This window comes from Psilocybe cubensis, chromosome 2, assembly GCF_017499595.1.
Source record: "Psilocybe cubensis strain MGC-MH-2018 chromosome 2, whole genome shotgun sequence".
NCBI lineage: Eukaryota > Fungi > Basidiomycota > Agaricomycetes > Agaricales > Agrocybaceae > Psilocybe > Psilocybe cubensis.
In genome coordinates this window covers 2,881,611-2,899,102 of record NC_063000.1, presented here as the reverse complement: position 1 = coordinate 2,899,102, position 17,492 = coordinate 2,881,611, and the positions used below count along the sequence as shown (strand labels likewise).

General features: G+C 44.2%; 7 protein-coding genes across 7 annotated transcripts; 3 read left to right on the top strand and 4 right to left on the bottom strand.

Moving 5' to 3' along the window:
• Nucleotides 1–479: 479 nt before the first annotated feature.
• JR316_0002455 (UV-damage endonuclease) lies at nt 480–2,509 on the bottom strand (the record flags this gene model as incomplete). Its single annotated transcript, XM_047888247.1, has 7 exons — nt 480–700; nt 960–1,160; nt 1,215–1,278; nt 1,337–1,444; nt 1,496–1,768; nt 1,823–1,893; nt 2,116–2,509. The coding sequence occupies 7 exons, from the start codon at nt 2,507–2,509 to the stop codon at nt 480–482; spliced, it is 1,332 nt and encodes a 443-aa protein (XP_047753170.1).
• Nucleotides 2,510–3,525: 1,016 nt separating this feature from the next.
• On the top strand, nt 3,526–4,838 carry JR316_0002454 (Protein hob3; the record flags this gene model as incomplete). The annotated part of the gene is made up of 10 exons (XM_047888246.1): nt 3,526–3,539; nt 3,592–3,625; nt 3,694–3,767; nt 3,840–3,901; nt 3,963–4,105; nt 4,160–4,255; nt 4,307–4,387; nt 4,442–4,623; nt 4,675–4,729; nt 4,785–4,838. 10 exons carry the CDS (start codon nt 3,526–3,528, stop codon nt 4,836–4,838), a joined length of 795 nt encoding a protein of 264 aa, XP_047753169.1.
• A 336-nt stretch (nt 4,839–5,174) lies between these two features.
• JR316_0002453 (uncharacterized protein) lies at nt 5,175–9,017 on the bottom strand (the record flags this gene model as incomplete). The annotated part of the gene is made up of 1 exon (XM_047888245.1): nt 5,175–9,017. The coding sequence occupies one exon, from the start codon at nt 9,015–9,017 to the stop codon at nt 5,175–5,177; it is 3,843 nt and encodes a 1,280-aa protein (XP_047753168.1).
• Nucleotides 9,018–9,978: 961 nt separating this feature from the next.
• On the bottom strand, nt 9,979–10,266 carry JR316_0002452 (uncharacterized protein; the record flags this gene model as incomplete). Its single annotated transcript, XM_047888244.1, has 2 exons — nt 9,979–10,190; nt 10,257–10,266. The coding sequence occupies 2 exons, from the start codon at nt 10,264–10,266 to the stop codon at nt 9,979–9,981; spliced, it is 222 nt and encodes a 73-aa protein (XP_047753167.1).
• A 1,176-nt stretch (nt 10,267–11,442) lies between these two features.
• JR316_0002451 (uncharacterized protein) lies at nt 11,443–12,060 on the top strand (the record flags this gene model as incomplete). The annotated part of the gene is made up of 2 exons (XM_047888243.1): nt 11,443–11,528; nt 11,592–12,060. 2 exons carry the CDS (start codon nt 11,443–11,445, stop codon nt 12,058–12,060), a joined length of 555 nt encoding a protein of 184 aa, XP_047753166.1.
• A 1,060-nt stretch (nt 12,061–13,120) lies between these two features.
• On the top strand, nt 13,121–15,271 carry JR316_0002450 (Mitochondrial distribution and morphology protein 31; the record flags this gene model as incomplete). Its single annotated transcript, XM_047888242.1, has 8 exons — nt 13,121–13,311; nt 13,368–13,420; nt 13,478–13,879; nt 13,936–14,264; nt 14,316–14,734; nt 14,784–14,872; nt 14,968–14,996; nt 15,053–15,271. The coding sequence occupies 8 exons, from the start codon at nt 13,121–13,123 to the stop codon at nt 15,269–15,271; spliced, it is 1,731 nt and encodes a 576-aa protein (XP_047753165.1).
• A 1,041-nt stretch (nt 15,272–16,312) lies between these two features.
• Nucleotides 16,313–17,491, bottom strand: JR316_0002449 (Bax inhibitor 1; the record flags this gene model as incomplete). The annotated part of the gene is made up of 7 exons (XM_047888241.1): nt 16,313–16,488; nt 16,547–16,598; nt 16,649–16,703; nt 16,763–16,939; nt 16,996–17,063; nt 17,178–17,258; nt 17,312–17,491. The coding sequence occupies 7 exons, from the start codon at nt 17,489–17,491 to the stop codon at nt 16,313–16,315; spliced, it is 789 nt and encodes a 262-aa protein (XP_047753164.1).
• Nucleotide 17,492: the final 1 nt, after the last annotated feature.

Genomic DNA, 17,492 nt, shown 5'->3' with positions numbered 1-17,492 from the left:
ATGTTTACTTCAAATGTTTCACCGTATTGAACCCGTGTGTTTCTACTGCCCTCGCTGGGCTCCTCATCATCGCTACTGTATCATATATCTTCCAGTACATCGGTTCTTTGCTATACAATTTATATACACTATTTACCATGTCAATATTTTGTGCCCTGGTGATATTTTCGATGTGCCATATTATGGTTTTCTGGATTTATTGAGCTTCCTCATGTCACTGACACTCTGATCTGCCCTTATACCATTGAACACTTCTTACATTATGACGTTACGCAAATGAACAACTTTATGAATAACGATAGCACGGCTTCTATTCTCCAGAGTATATACTTAGTCACGTACAGTGACAGACAGCAACTGGTACCGCCCAGCGCGTGGTAAATTAGACTTATACATATTCGCCGATTGAACAGCTCGACATGAACTGTCGTATGTAGGAAAAACTGCCCGACACTTGTCAATCGATAACCCCGACCCCATCAAGTGCTTCTGCCTGCGGCGCCGTTCTGCCTCTCTATAAACATCTCTGAGTCACTACCACAACTGGATCGAGAGGAGACACAATCGTCATCGATTTCGTTTTCCTCTTCTGCCTCCGCTTTATCGATAGCCTCCTTTTCGAGGTTGGCGCGAGCTCGTTTGTTGGACTTGCGACCGGCGGTGTGCATCGTTGGATTAGCTTTCGCGGGTCGTAGTGACGCTGTGCACATAGTGAAAATCCAATATCAGCAATCGGTGACTTAATGGTGTCAATCAAATCCAGATACCATAATTTACAGGCTGCAGATTGTACATTCGATGCAAATACAAAACTGCTTGTTCTTTATCCTTTGCCTGAGGTTAAAACATTAGCGTCTATGGCAAGATTTAGACTTAGTGTGTGTATATTTGCCTCTATCATAAGATCTACATGACGCCAGTTAGTAATAGTTACAAAACGATTGTCACATCCGACTTACCCATGTCATCGGGCAAATCATCGGGCAAATTTTCGCACCTATCTGCGTGTGCTCTCCGCTCCATAACAGTCACAGCTCCTGGACGTTGCTCACTTAGGTGTTGCTTTGGCTTTATCCCCCGCCGCTGCCAAATTACGTTGGCTCTTTCTATTATTTTAGCAGGAGGAATGGAAGATGGGAATATCTTGTCGTGGTGATAATCTAAATGGCATGTTAAGGGGATCTTCATGGTACAGACATCCTTGTAAAACGAACCGAAAACTAGAGGGATACTCAGCTCCTCGCAGATTGGTAGTAGATCTTCGGCATTATAACACATCTGTCAGATTTCAATAAGACTCCATCATCCATCCCAGGATGCAATGCCAATATCTCACCTCATCGTTTTCCAGTACTAATCGATTGCGAATGTTATCAGGTAAATTTTTGATCGATTGCTTTAAACGTTCCAGCGTGGCTAGTTTATCACCATAAACACCACCACCCTGTTAAAGTATGAATACCCAGTTACACCGAAATGGTGGAGTAAAACGTACATGAATTATCATGACGCTGTCCTGGTCTAGACCCATTAGGTCCAACATCTGTGCGTGATAAGCCAAGTCACGAATAGCAGCGTCGACGACAGCAGGCTTAGGGCTCCCTAGTTGCGTAAATTGGCCAGGATGTGTTGTAAGGCGGTGCCCGTATTTTTTTGCAAGATCGCCTGCTTTGGCCAGCTCTGGAGCACAAAATTCAAGAGAATAGCCATGGACACCATGCGAGGCAAAAGGAAACATTTCTGAGGAGACTCTAAAAAATCGAATGTGCTAAGATATGTATTAGTCAAAAGCATATACACACTTTTATTCAAAGAATCCTACGTTATCTTCATTCCATTGTATGAGAGTCAAAAGATCCTGGACATTTTTTCTTCCCAGATCTTTGACCCACTCTATGCCATTTTTAAGAACTGAATCAAGCCTGTTTGAATATCAGTAAGATGCGAAAACGTTTTGAAATTGGTTCAATTTTTGCGTACCGACAAGTCCGTGAACAAAACACAGATTCAGATGCCGGTTTCTTGTTTCGCATTATGGTATTAAGACACGCATATCCTACAAGTATAGACCAACATTGAGCGATTGCACAGCCTAGTCCTAAAAATGACACACACCAAGTCGACCACGGAAAGACGTTTCCTTCCTCTGAACATCGGGTATCACATACACTGGGCTAGGCTTGCGCTCTCTTATCCTCTTTGCCTTTGATTGGCCTACCCTAGACGGGAGTTCGTCGTCGTCATTGGCCGTGGACACTGACATTTGTTCTTTGGGCGCTTGCAGATTTCTTTTCTTGCTTCCCGTATACGTTTTAGGCGCCAGAACGCCTGATGATTGATCCTGCGACGCCTCCTGGACACTGCGTTTGCGTTTTTGAAGTATGGAAGATGTGGTTTCACGGTCTACAGGTTTTTCGGCGTCAATGGGCGTGTCAGTAGCCACGTTATTAGATACCGAGAGGAGGCGCGAGCTTCGACGCAGCACTCGGCAGCTTGTCATGTCATTCATTACAAGAGAGAGCAGAATCCTTGAACGGAGTAATCCCAATGCAAATGGTGTGGAAAAAGAGGGCATTCAAGGACGACATTTGGCACTTGTGAATATGTTAGGCGAAGGATGTTTTGGAGCGAACAGGCTCGATCGCAGGCCAAGATCAGGCGTACAAATCAAGTTCTATAATAAGCAACCTCTACATATGATGTAATCATGTAACCGCATTTTCCGACTCTGTATCGGAAGACTCGTGTTATAATTTGCAGACATTCTAGATAGCTGTCTCCGGAATTTGAGTCGCATTCACTAGACGAACCCGTTATCACTGTCCGCCGAGTTCTTGAGGAACCACCGCTCGCAGACGTCCACGTCCCACAGAGACATTCTACATATGTCATCGGCAGTAATTCGTATTTCCAGGTTTGGAAAAGAGTAGCTTAGATCACCCGATGAGGATGACACCGAATTGAAGGAAAGTACAGGTAGCGCACAGATTGTATCATGTGGGAAACATGATTGCGAAACAGGTGGACGAGGATAGTCGTCCGAATACCATGTACAAAGTTTTCGGTGGAAAAAGTCAAGAAAATGAACGGTTTTTTGACAGTTTTTGACGCGACTCCATTTGTTGCCTATGGCGAAGGGAATGATGAAAATCTTTCGAATACAAATATGAGAATAATATAATCAGAATAACGGAAATTGAATGAAGCTACTGGTAGACTTGGGGCTTAAGCACGATGTTTTCAATTCTTAAATGTTTCATGCATTTTTCCGGAGTTTCTAGAATTTCAATTTGATTTTATGAAGAGAGTAAGAATAAGAAGTTAGATCCATATCTTGATAATCCAAATGTCCAGGTATTGTGTGTGTAGCAGCGTTGAAGATCACGGTTGAGACGTTGAGGAGTGATTTAAATAACTGGTCAATGTATTCAAACTCAGATAAGCTGACTAAGCCTTACCTAGGGGATCATGGTTGCAGTGAGGGGTGCAAAGTTTAAAGGGTGCTATTGATCTCCTCTCGCTACAATGAGTTGGGCAGGGTATGTTTCAAGGAATATATCCTTTACACATATCTAATCTCGTTTAATATAGTTTCAAGAAGTCCGTTAATAGGGCCGGGACGACCGTAAGCTGCCCTCGTCTCGATCTCCTGTTTTGTTACATGAATTTATGATCTATTGGGGTGGTCTTTAGCTGCTGCAAAAAACTGGACAAATTGAAAGGACCGTCGACCGAGAATTTGCGGATGAAGAGGCAAAATACCGCATGTATGAAATTTTTGATTATATACCTCTGGCCAATCGTTAATTAGAGTGCCAACGCGGCTTCCATCACCTCAGATTCGAGAAGGAATGCCAGGCTCTCCAGAAGGATAGCAAGGCTTATTGGGATGCAATGCGAGGTGTGGAAACTCGAAATACTCTCTTGCGAAGCTGATCTCCATGGACGGCCTTTCTAATCAGCCATGACCGCCGCTCAAAGTCGAATAGCTGAGACATTGGAGACATTCTACAGCGCGGCTGATCGGACATCTGAGGGTGCAATGGCGGGCCACGCCTACAAACGATCTGTGGATGACTTGGACACCACATTCACACGCGAGCTTGTACGTTCAGATATCACTCTTTATCCTCCATGATTGCTCATGAATCGTGGCTAGGATGTTCCATACCGAACAACCATTTCCGAGCCACTTGGGAAAATGTGTGCTTATTTCCCGGTCGTAAACGAGCACATAGCCAAACGAAACAAGAAGGTGAGGGGTAGCTTTCTCGGCCGGTTTTTTTATTGTTAACCTCGCTTCCAGCTGTTGGATTATGATTCTGCCAGAAGCAAATTGAAAAAACTCATTGACAAGCCCAGTGAGGATCCCACGAAGCTGCCCAAGGTATTAGATTTTTCATTTTTACTGTAATTCATTTCTGTGCTGAGTTATGAACAGGCACAACAAGAGAACGACGAATGCAAGGAGATGTTTGACATGCTAAATGATCAACTAATTGCAGAACTGCCTCAGCTCTTGGATCTTCGGGTACCCTACTTCGATCCCAGCTTCGAGGCTATGATTCGCATGCAAGCCAAATTCGCTGAAGAGGGCTATGAGAAGCTCAGCGGCGTTCAGCGGTACAAAAAAATCTCCTTCACGATTCAAATGTGACTCACCTTTTTTTATAGTTATTTTGCTGATAACGTGAGAGACGATTACGCGGCTGGACAATTGGATGCTCAGGTATGTCTCTGAGGCATTGCAAATGCCCTGTACGCTTACATTACCAACTGCACAGGTCGAAGGTATACTTCAGGAAATGCGGGAACTTTCAATCTGTGGAGGAAATTAGGGATATGACATGTCATTGTACACTATTATCATTTTCTGAAATATTTTAAGAATTCAAGTCTGAAATGCTTTTCCGAATCCTCTTACCGGAAGAAGAAAAGGGACAAAATTGCATATATTTAAATCAAGGTTATGATAAACTAAACGAACACAGGTCGTTATCTTTACTGCTTCAATGCAAAAGTTAAAATACACATTTGAGGAGGAACATAAGCCATGCTTCTGAGAATCGGGATAATTTAATATTCATGTTACACTTGTCAGGGCTGGTATGAAAACGATTCAACTCAGTAGAAAGACGAGAACCTTGAAAAGAGAGAAAACACACATTTTTCTTTTATTCTTGAGCTGGTGGGGCTTGTTCTATTCGGTAGATCAGTGAGTTTTTGTGATTCGTGTTCATGCGCTGCCCAAGAGACGAATGGTGATAATTGGGGCGAGGATTCGGATGTCTGGTGGAACGACCACGAGCAACTCTGTGCTGCGAAGCTGGATAATGTTGAGCCGGTTCAGATGGCGGAGTAGTCGTTCTTCCTTGATCAGTGAACCGGCTCAACAAAAGCGGCTGGAAATCGCTATTGGACTCCCTGTAGTTTTGCCTTTGGTATGGGATTGAATTGTACTCATGGTTGTTATAATTTGAGGGGTTTGACGTTAGTGCTGAATTATGTTCATTGGGATGTCGGCGCTGGGCAACGTTAGGACGCCCTTGACTTCCTCTATAACCTGATCGACCGTGGTTAAAGTTGGCTGGTTCCAGGGCTGGCTCTGGCGATGGGGAAGGGGTGTAATTAGCAACGCGACTCCATTCTTCTCTTTGTGGATCAGGCTGTTGAGGCAAAACCAAAGAATGCTCGCCTATTTCATAGCGCTCTGTAGTTCGGTCATTGTCTGCACGCTGGCGTCGCAACGGAGGGCCCCCGTGATCTTGGTCATCGCGCGGCCTTTTTCTTGCATATTGAGAGTTAGGCTCCGATGCCATGGAAATTCCGTTGTTACTGCGTATGTTCTCGCCATGACCAACAGGAGACACACCCCTTGAGTGATTTCCACCACCCGAACGCCGACGAGGTGGGCCCGAGAAAAATTCTGGTGATCTGGGAGGAGAATAATGGTCACCTCTGCGGTTTATCTGTCGAGGTCGCGTTGGCGGGGTCCTAGGACGAGGTGAAGGAGAGGGTGAATAATGATCAATATTTTGTGGTGCACGCGTTGTATCACGACGCCTTGCAGCCAATGAATTTGCTTCAGCAGGAGTAGAACGCAAAGCTTCGGCTGAAGATATTCCTGATCTCGTTCGATGGTTTGGTTGGTCAAAGAAATCATTATTCCCAATGGGTCGACGTATCGTTTGAGACGAGGCCATCTGGGGGATTGCAGAAGCTTTGAATGTTTGATTCTGTACAAGTTGAGCCTCAGAAGAAGCATTGGTTGATGCTTCGGTTGGGAGATCTTGACGCGACACGTTGGAAGATATCTTGGAAGAAAGTTGAGGGAAGCGCGATGGCAACACTGGCTGGGAGGCGTGTGGGCCCGAAGAGGTAGTTTCAAAAGTTGGAAGGTTGTCCTCGACATTGAGCTTAGGTGTAGAAGGAGAGGATGGCATAGATAAACGAGGTATTTCGATGTCATCTGGTATTTCTGTCTTCACGATCGAACTCAGAGAATCGGTTTGGATTGACGGTGGCAAGGCAGCGGAAGTAGGAGCAGGCTGTTGAGGAACTTGACCTCTTTCAGACTTGGCCAAAGGCTTTATTTTCTTTACATCTTGATTATCGTCCTCTTGTTGACGACTGCATGTGCCATGATGTTCACTTAATCTTGCTAAATTGGCTTTCTGCGCATCACCTAACATGGGTGAGATCTGCGGACAGGGTGACACGAGACCACCCGGATGGTAATAACCCTGTTTGTGCACAGACACATCAGCATGTTCGATGGCTGACGGCAAGCTCAATGGCTTGACAGGCAAGTTTGCGTGAACAAGTGGCGGTTTAATCTGAGAAGACCCAAGTTTTACCTGACCCTGTCCGCCAGCAGTCGCATCCTTGGCGAGGGTATGCATCGCCGCAGAGTGCGGCTGTATCATTTCGGAGGGAGGAGAAGGGAGACCACTCGACGGCCGAATTGTCGATACATAGATTCCTGTACCAATTGGAGGATTATTTAAGGTGGAATTAGGTTGAGATGGTCCATCAGGTTGTCCTTTCGAGGAAATATTACTTGACATAGTGGTTGGAGCCTGTCTGTATTGCAAGTTTTGCATTCCATTGCCTTTAGAGACTTGCACAGAGTTTGCTGCAGCGGTTTGAGGGATAACGTTCACTGGAATAGGTTTATTACTCGGAACTGACAGTTGAGAAACATAAGGGGAAGCTGCGACGTTATTTGAGTGTTTTGTTGGAGATGCTAAGTCTTGGGAAGCCTTATTGCGTTTCTGTGCAACAGCCACTTTCGCGTTTTCTTTCAAAGCAAGCTGTTTTTGAGCAGAGACTTGCTGCCGTCGTTTGTCTTGCTCTTTCAAAGCATCCTGGTGGATTTTTTCTTCGAGTGTCTCTGCATGTTGTCGTGCGATTGTTGCCTCCTCTTCCTCTTTTCGTTTCCGCTCTTCTTGCTCCATGCGAACCCTTCTATCCCTTTCCTCTCTCTCAGCTGCTAGCTTCTCTTCGAGCAGAGCTTTTTTGCTCGCCCTCTCAGCCTCCCTTTTCTCGTTTTCTTCAGTTTGGTTTTTAGGGGCTGTTTGAGTCTCCTGCAGAGAATGGAACTTTTTTTGAGCCACCATTCGGGCAAGCTCTTCCTGTTTGCGCTTTGCAGTTTCATAAGCTGCGCGGTGACGTTCGGCATTCGCAGCATTCTCCGCATCCATGCGAGCAAGTTCAGCAGCCATCTCGGCTTCTTTGGCTCGTCGATTTGCTTGTTGCTCTTCTTCCATAGCTTGCTTTCGTGCAGCCATTGCAGCAAGTTGCTCATTAGCGGCGATTAGCTGCTCGCGATCTGTCAAATTTGGTTTGGGAGGCCCAGTGAAACTATTGCATGATGTCCCTGCTGAATTTGATGTCCCGCTCTGGATCTTTTGTCGCTCCTGTTCGCACCTCGTCTGAGCGTCGATCTTGATTCGCTGGTCCATCTGGGAGGAGATTACTTTTACGTTGTCGAATAGCCTTTTGTGGCGATCAAGGCCTTCGACGTCGCTGAAAAGAGTATTCAATCGATTGTGAAATGGTTGGAGAAGTCGCACACAATTCTGTGTGGCATTAGCTAAACTTTGTGCTATTTCCGAAACCGTTTGCATAGAAGAACTTAGTTCAGTGAATTGAGCTCTGCAGGAATCTAGCAACTGTAAGACGTCGGGATTTATTGGGCGGTAATCGGAAAGTGTCATGTTCATTTGGTTAACAAGATCGCTGAATAAGGGGACACCGGAACTTGCAGAGGAAGAGGGAGTGTCATCTATCAGCGATGCATCTAGAGGCTGAGAAACCCGAGATTCTCTGGAACTAGGTTGCACTGTTGATGACGCGTCTGCATTCACATCCACGTTCGATGATCCATTCCTGGGGATGGAAGCTGCAGAAAACTCAGATCCCTGACTGATGTTGAACAGCTGGAGAATATGGCCATGGTGTTTGGATGAGGATGCACCAGAAAAGGAGGCGATGGTGTTGATACCAGAGTGTGACGAAAGAGGCGTCTTACTGGATCTGGCGAGGTCGGAGTTGAGAGCAACATTTGCAGTATGACGCTCAATGACAACTGACGACCCAGACGAATTTTGATCGTTCGGTTGAGTGGGTTGAATCGTAGTGTCAGAATTCTCTCTCGTCAACGTAGACTTATCATCAGTCATTTTGTCAATTGCGCCAGTTGTGGATTCGGGAATAGCAATTCGTGCAAATAAAGAACGTCCCTGGTTCTTTGAGTCGGCGGTCGAGTCTGAGATAAGTAATTCGCCCTCTAAATCGGGTGAAGGAGAACGAGATTCTTCGTTGCTTTCGTTAGAAATGTTGGTGCCAGGACCTGGATCCTTCATGCGTTGCAGCAACGAGGGGGGCTGGCCAATTTTCTTGAATTCGAAAGTAGCAAAATTAATGGCAGGTGGGGCCTGTGGTACAGTAGTCGAGGTGGCAAGAGGGAGGGCGGGCTTTCCAAAGTTAAATCCGTCAACTGAAGGTTTATGCATTATGGTGCACAGCTGAGGATAAGACTAGCGTAAGGCCTCGCGCATATATTCCGAGGAAAAGGTGCGAACTTTTGGAGTTTATTTCTGTCCTTCAGGTTTGCCTTCCTCCCGCAAAAAGTGTATATCGGTAAATATAATTTGATAGAAAGAATTAAGTGTTTTATGGTTGAGGAGATCGGAAAAAGAGGATAATCGAAGTAAAAAGAAGAGAATAATGATGAAGGTCAAAGGAAAGAAAAATCTACAATAATTCAATATCTGTCTGGACTAATTTCTTTTGTTCGATGCTGACTCATCACTCGAAGTCTCACACGCATCGTTCAAAAACCTTTATCCCTTCAAGTTCAAAAGCCCCTGTCTTTGATATTCACTTCCACCAACGCTTCTTCAAATCACTCTGGCTCATATATTACTGCATTTATTATTTCTATTATCATTGGACTTGAAGCTTGAAATTTGAAAGCTTGAAACTCGATCACGACACTGGGCGGAACTCTACTCAAACCCACCTACCAAGACCGCTCACTTCCCTCGTTACTTTGACTGCAAAACACTGCTTCAACATAATTGCTCGATCTGCCTTCATGTCTACTTCTACCTCTGTGTCTGATATGTTCACAGGGATTTTCAGATCTCCTTTATACATTCTTGCTGAGTCTCGTTGAAATAATTTCGGCCGTTTTAAAGCATCGAAAGCTGCTTGATATGGTTTGCATCCTCCAGGCTGTTATGTCCAAGTCATTGACTGCCCCGACTACATCAATCAACTTACAAGCACAAGTCTGCTCTTCATTTAAATTAAAGCCACTGTTGTTGCGCATATATCAACATTAGCAACACATGTACCCATACCTGATCCGTCGTGTCGTGTGATAACAAACTCAACATCATCTCTATTGCGCAAAAAGAAAGTCAAATTACATCATACACCCTCATTTTTTCAATAGAAATATGCTTCCTCTCAGGAAACCTTTGCAAATGCTGCTGAAACGGTTTGTTTGCCACTTTGCGTTTCGTTTTCGTCGTAGCAATCTGAGTGCCAGGTTGCTTTTCCCGGATGTACACACGCACGTCCTTGTATCGATCCATTGCAGCCCATGCAGACTGAGTATGGGGTGGTCTTCGCAGGTACTCTTTTGTACACCTCCGTAGGTGCAGCTTGTTCTTTCGCAACTGCAGAGCCCAATGTAAGCTGGGGAACGGTGTAGTATCACCCAGCCGCAAAGTTAATTGGCATACCAATAACCATGACTTGTACCTGAAATGATCTGAAAATTTTAGGGACCTTCTTCCTTGAAATACCAGAGAGAATGTGATCCTGAAGTTAAGATCTGAATAGTGTTCGAGCCTCTAAGCGGTATTTCACTTGCTGAACTCAGGGAATATGAAGAAACTTTGGACGTCTGCTCACCTACAATTGGAACACTCTTACCACAATACCTTTCCCTCTGAAATTTGGCTTGTAATTAAAGTTTTCCAGAACTCCTATTGACATTTGTAAATGGAAGGAAGGAAGGAAACTGGTTTGTCTCGCAATGCGGTCTAAAAATAGGATCCAGTCGAAACATGATGACGTTGCTGATTCATTAAGTATATTTGGAAGCTAACGGCATCAATTAATTTCTCTGTCAATGTGTCAACACAAGTTAAAAAGCAAAGTATTTTAGGGTCTACTGATCACAGAGCAGTATTTTAACGACTGCAGATACATAAATGGCAGGTATGTTGCAACATGTAGCGATGTGTGCAAACACACTGTTTAACTACTCTAAGTTCAATTAGTAATAACTTTTTATTCTTGAACGGTGTTGAATAGTAGTACTCTACTAGATGTTCAACATTCAAGCTCTCTAAACAACGATGCATGCTTATACCGTCGCATCTGTTAAGACTTTGAAATATCTGCAGTTTATAACATTAGGAAACCCTTAGTAAAACCTTTTAAACACAGACACTGTGCTATCTTATACGTATGGTACTACGGAGGTACCAGTGTGGATATTTCGATGACGGATATGACTCATGACAGAGCCTTCAGAGATGAGATTGCTAGAGGTTTACTATCGTAACCTTTATCTTTCTGCGTTCCATTGCTTGACCTTGGTATAATGTATGCAAGATGTGTTCCGCTGGTATAAAACGACCCTGACCGAAGTGGCATGAACCAAAGAATATACATTACATATTCATTACCTGACAATGGACGATTGACATTATGGTAGGTCAGGTGTGAATCACCCGATTCTTCTGATTCTTACGGAATTCTATAGTTTGAAGAAGCTCATTTAGAAGGCAACGTGGTCTGAGTGTGGATTGCGGGCACCGTCTTCTCTAACGCGACACACCTTGAAGTTATGGAAGAGCTTGCGTATAAATACCCGGAGCTTCATCAAACCTCAGATTTTCAAACACTTTCCCCAACAAGATGGGATACAGTTCAGACTCCACTCTACCCGCTGGCGTGGTGGCAGAGGAGATCGTCAAACACGACGGTATAAACCTGGATTTAAGGTACGTGAAGCAAAACCCATCTATTTTGCATAAACGTTGAGGAGCACAATGATTGTGGCATAGTTCCCGTAAAAAAATTGTTATCATGCCCATGCTGAACAAGGAAGCAACTGCACGGTCGAAATCCGGGGCACCTCCAAAGACTCTCATACTTGGAACATCGGTCTTCAGTCGTATGAAGGTCACGAAAAAAAACCAACGAATCAACGCCGACGCTGCATCTAACAAACAACACCTCACAAGACCATGCGTGGAGAAAGTTGGAGATATGGAAACTGAGGATGTATTGTCATCAATAGAATTTGAATGCGACCCCAAAGCCGCGATTCCAATGGCGACATCTGCCTGCACAAAAGGTGCCGATGCAGTGGAGTGCGAGGCCGCTTTGCAATCGAGAAAGGTTGAGATAAATCCTCTCCCATTAGAACAAGACGAGCCATCCCCATATGCAGATGAATACGCAAAATGTGGATGTCGCTTAGATGAAACTCAATGCCCAAGGTGTCGAATTCTAAAACTGACAGACATGTAAGTATCCAAATGAATTTGGCAAACAAGGAACCTGACAGACATTGAAAAGGTTTTGTATCCGGGTCAGCACGCAGTGCAAGAAATGGAATATGGATGTATGAAGTTTAGGGTATTTTTCGAAGTCGTAGATGAATACGGTTATGACCAAGTCCCTTTATTGGAATACTGTGTCGTCGGTGGTCTGGATGTCTGTTTGTTGTATGAGTTCTGAACCGATTAATCTGATACGTACATTCTTGATGGTAAAACGGTACTTGACAGACCTTTGATGCTTCCAGATTACCAACAGATTACACAAAAAAGTTTCGAAAACCACTCCTTTACTGGAACTTCAAAATAAGGAGAAACACATTTGATGCAACAATGCCCAGTAAGTTGTCAAATAATTAGTGTGATATGAAGACATAATTTTGTTACGAGACAAGGTTGATTGAAGGTCGGAATCAAGGTCCTCGCTGTTCGTTGCAATTTCGGCATTGTTCCGGTCACGAGATCTCTTTCGGTGGGTTGAATTTTGCATGACGTCCGTACAAGAACTTCTGGGCGGCCATTTTTCTGCTCCTTCAATCTTCCAGTGGGCTTGTTGGGAGGTCTTTGTGGTCCCCAAATATTTCTTAGGGATGTTAACATCTCGTTTATCCACGGTTTCGCGCAGCTATAGCGCTAGGTTAACTCCTCGCAATGCCACCAATTTCGCTGCTCTGGACAGATATAGCATTATACGCAACTTCTTCAGAGAACAACATATTCTCGCCTCTTCGCCAGCTCATCTTCAAAATCGAAAAGCGGTACCATACTCTAAAACATTAGCATTGCTCTCTTTGAACTCGCCATTAGGAAGGCAGAGATGTACGCGTCCTTGTATCCCTCTTGGCCGAGCATTCGCCACCAACCAGAATCTTCCTGGAGCCTCTACCCAAGATAATTCCAAAAACCCTAAACCCCCAGAGGAGTCTAACTTAAGTTCACATAATTCAGAAAAAGGCGTCGATGGTTTACATTCCCAATTTCCCCACGCACGCGACTACGAAAATTACTCCCGTTTCTTCCAAAGACTGGCGATGTCGTTACCACACCCTCACAGACCAACTCGAGACGAGCTTCTAAACGTGGCCACTGGTTTCTGGCAGCGAATGCGCATTCGATTCAAATGGTTTACTGTTAGGGGATTTCGCAAGTTCAATGCCGATGATATTTCTGCCTTCATTACTTGGTTTGTCATGAGTCAAACGTTGTGGATATTAATTGGAACGTACGTATTCCTTCTAATGATGCGATTTTGAGAAAATTAATTTGCAAAATATGTAGGACAACTTTCTTTTCAGTAGTATTCGCTGTGGTTAATAGTCTACAGCTGCAAAGTACGGAATTCTTCGACTTCTCGATTAGTGACAACCTTTTTATCGTACGTTCTACAGGATATGTGGCCAGAGCCATAAGCGACTATCTTACCTCAGAAACGGGAATCACCATAATATTTGAAACCGCTATAGTTCCTAAATGGAAAGACTCTCGGTTGTCTTTCAAAAATGTGTACGTCTCACGGCGACCTACCCAGGTTACATTAGGGGAGAGTCTGGAGAAACGTCATTCGCACATGGCTGCTGTTGGATACGACGTTAGCAATCACCCGGCCCTTCACCGCTTTGAAGGTGATGACGACGAATTCTCTAAGACGGCTTTACATGACGAAGACTTCAACTATACCATGTTCGACATTACGATTGATTCTGTGGATGTGACTTTGTCATTGAAAAGATGGTTAGATGGAAAAGGACTTGTCGAAGATGCTGTTGTCAGAGGTGTAAGAGGTATTGTCGGTATGTGGATTGCAAACTTAGTCTTCGATACATTTTCGATACATTACTTTATTTAGATCGCAGAAACGTTTTTTGGGACCCTGACAACCCATTGGACCCCGCCCTATTCCGTCATGAAAGTAGGCCTGGAGACTTTGAACTAGAAAGCCTGCAGCTCGAAGACGTTTTGGTGACGGTTTATCAACCAGGAGATTTTCGCCCATATACCTCTTCTATATTCCGCGCTGACATCCGATTATTCCGCAAAAGATGGATGTTCTATGATTTCCTATGCGCAGAAAATGTGGTGGGCCAATTTGACAACTGCCTGTTCAGTTTGCATAAACCCCAAAGCATCGGCCGAACCAATGAAAAAGACCTAAAAGATGGCGACTGGGCGAGAATGGTATTCTTTCATCGTGGTCATTCTTAGTTCTATCCCTAATGCTTCATACAGTCAAGGATTCGGATTGATGGTGTCAATATTGACCATCTACAAAATTCTACAACAATGGAGGGCCCAATTTCTTGGATTACTTCAGGAAAAGTTGATGCAGTACTGGATATCAAGTTTCCTCGAGACCCTGAAAATGACCTTGCTCTGAATGTCATCCTTGGCGAGATTGCGGACGCCATATCCACTTCATTGTCTACCGATATAACGCGTATTCCTGGACAAAGGGAGCTAGCTAAGCCGCCGCTGACTGTTCCTCCGGAAGAGGAGGCCGAAGAAGAGACTTTGGGGGACTACAAACCCAAGGTAGTCATTGACATCGATTTAAGGTTCAGAGATTTAAAAGCTGCTGTTCCTATTTTCACGTCGGATCTGTCCTACGTAAACTATGCCCTCATTCGACCGATTGTTGCCTTTATGAAGTCAGAACCTTTTGTTTTTCTTGGCCAAATTTCTTATTCCTATTTACAGTGCAAATCGGACCTTGGTACCAATCCATTGCCGAGTTATCAAGGACCTTAACGAATTCGATGGGGCATGGACGGTAATGTTCTTTTTCTGTGTTTTACAACTTGTGCTCACTTCGCTTGAAAGATGTGGGAAAGTAAGGGGAAGCCATCTATGCTACTACGATATTCTTACTTGAATTTTCTAGCTGGTCTGATGGACGAAATCTCATTGAAAGTAAGGTCCTTTTGTCTGCGCTTTTTGATAAATCTGATCGACCTTCATGGTGGTAGACATATGACGCTCTGGCGTACCATGTATCACAATCCCATATGAACCGACAGCGAATGAAGGCGGTTAGCTTGTGGAGTCTTCAGAGAACGGCGAGCGCTGTCATGTCTACTCTGCGATACATGACAGATCCAATGTCTGCACAGATGAAGGATGCATACTTGAATGGTCAGCTGCAGTCTGGCTTGTTCAATGCTATACCACTTGGATCTGAATTCTAGTTGTAGCAATACCAGCACCAGATCCCCTTCCTCAGTATGGCCTTATTGTTAGAGAAGGGGGAAGACGTGATTAAAAATTATTAATTCATCGGAATGCTCTCAACTGTTTTCTACCACCGTGGTTCATCACCCACCCAATTGGTGTATATGTATAGTATAGTTCACTTCATTTATGTGTCCTAGGTCCGCTTCAACATCTGCTTACCATCTTTACTTTCTCTGAATTTTATATTCCACCATTTTTCCGTGGTTTTTGGCTTCCATCCTTTTTAGCCGGCGATGCGAATATCCTATCAAGGAGGCTACCGATTGTTGCACTGGCCTTTGTGTGACATAGACATTGCTCGTCATGGCCACAACACCAGGTAACCTATTTAATTTTGCTACTTGAAGTTTCTATCAAAATCACGCCGCCGACGCTGCGTCCACTTCCACGAAAAACACTCCTGGGCTGGGTATTTGATTTGAAGGTGGGGTGAGCACATTTCTAACTAGGCAGCATGTCATTGTTCTGTTAGGCTGTACGTCAACAATGTACGCTTCTAATATTTCTGAATGAACAGTAAAATCTGTCATGCCATTCTGGCTGTGTCAGCCTAATCTCGTTTTCAGGCAGGGTTGTGATCATTATCTCAATGAAGCGAGGTAAGCGAGGTAGGAAAATTATCTTTTCTGCTGGTTTCGAAGACAAATGTTGGTTATATTGTAGCACTGTTGATGTTATTTTCCACAAATATTCACCATTGTTCATCATTTAACAACACATAGTATAAAGATAACAAGTTAAACGACGTCTGTGTTCTGTTAGATAGACGCAAAAAGAGAAAACTGTCCAAACACTAGAGGATGCCTGTGGCTAAATTCTTCAACGATCTTGGAGATCGTTAAGGAGACGCAAGATGTTAAGGACTAAAAGAGTGACGATAAACGGAGGGCGGAACCAGACAGAAAGAGGAAAACATACATAAATTTATAAAACTGTATAGAGGAGTGTTTGATTAGCAGGTTGTTATGGGTATGTATGAACTGATAGGTCGCCACTTACTCAAGATAGAGGCTGATTGAACCCATGATATACTCATCCGGCGACAAACGCTTGTTGATGATATACGTGTCATAGACTATGTAACCACTGAAGATGAGGCAGCCCCCAATTGCCATAACAAGGTCCATCGTGCGACTGAATGGGATGAAGATGCCAACGAGACCAGTCATACCTAAAGATGTAAGATGTCAAGGCTTTAATCACCGCGGATGAGTATTGATGCAACGTACAGAGAGCCATCAAACCACCGAATAGGAATGGCCCCATTCCGTCAAATTCATACTACGACGATTTGAGCACGAATTTACACTGTCTTGGTTAATAGAACGGACCTTGGACTGCAGAGTAAATAACGACAATCCCAAGAAGACGCCGGTGGTGATAAGCCTGAAATGATTGTTCATGAAATCAAATCTGCTAGACACTTTGAACAAAATTATACTTACAAAGCCTGGAGAACGAGTGTGGTTTGATAAAATGAAATTGCGACACCAAGAGTAGAGGCTTCCAAAAGGGTAAACGTGGACAATAAGACAAGATTCCATGGGTGGGTGTGTCGTTTCCAATAAAGAAGCCCCAAGTTGACGAGGGTGCCAATCAATGTTATATAGAAAATCCATGTACTATGTATGTATGAATCAGATATTTAGCCAAGGAAACAAAACGGCGGGAATCATACTGTGTTTGAACCCAAAAGATGGCCTCGGGCGATTGGGAGATGAGTCCACCAAGGACTGTCGTTGCACCCTATCAGAAATTTAGCATCTCGTGTGTGCCAACTGAATTGAGTACATACAATCTGGCAGACTAACAATACGAGGTGGGGTCAGTCATGGATATCACTCGACTATTACTAGGCACCTGCTCACGAAGGATCATATAGACTTTGCGAATAAAGGCATTACGAATCTCAGGAGAGCTCTCAGAGACCGAAACACCATACTGGAACCTGTTATTCAGTCCAGATTCCTCGAATGTAAAGGACTATTGTTTACCTTGAAGTCATCAGGGAGGTCTCCCTCGCCTGGTTGGTCATAGTATCCACCAGTGCCGCCATTGCGACTGGAGCCGGCTAGAAGAGGTTCACGAGATTCTTCTTGTATGGTATGATAATTTGTGGTCTTATTCGAGCCTGTCGGACCATAGGCAGGGGGGGGAACTGGATAGTTGCTCATG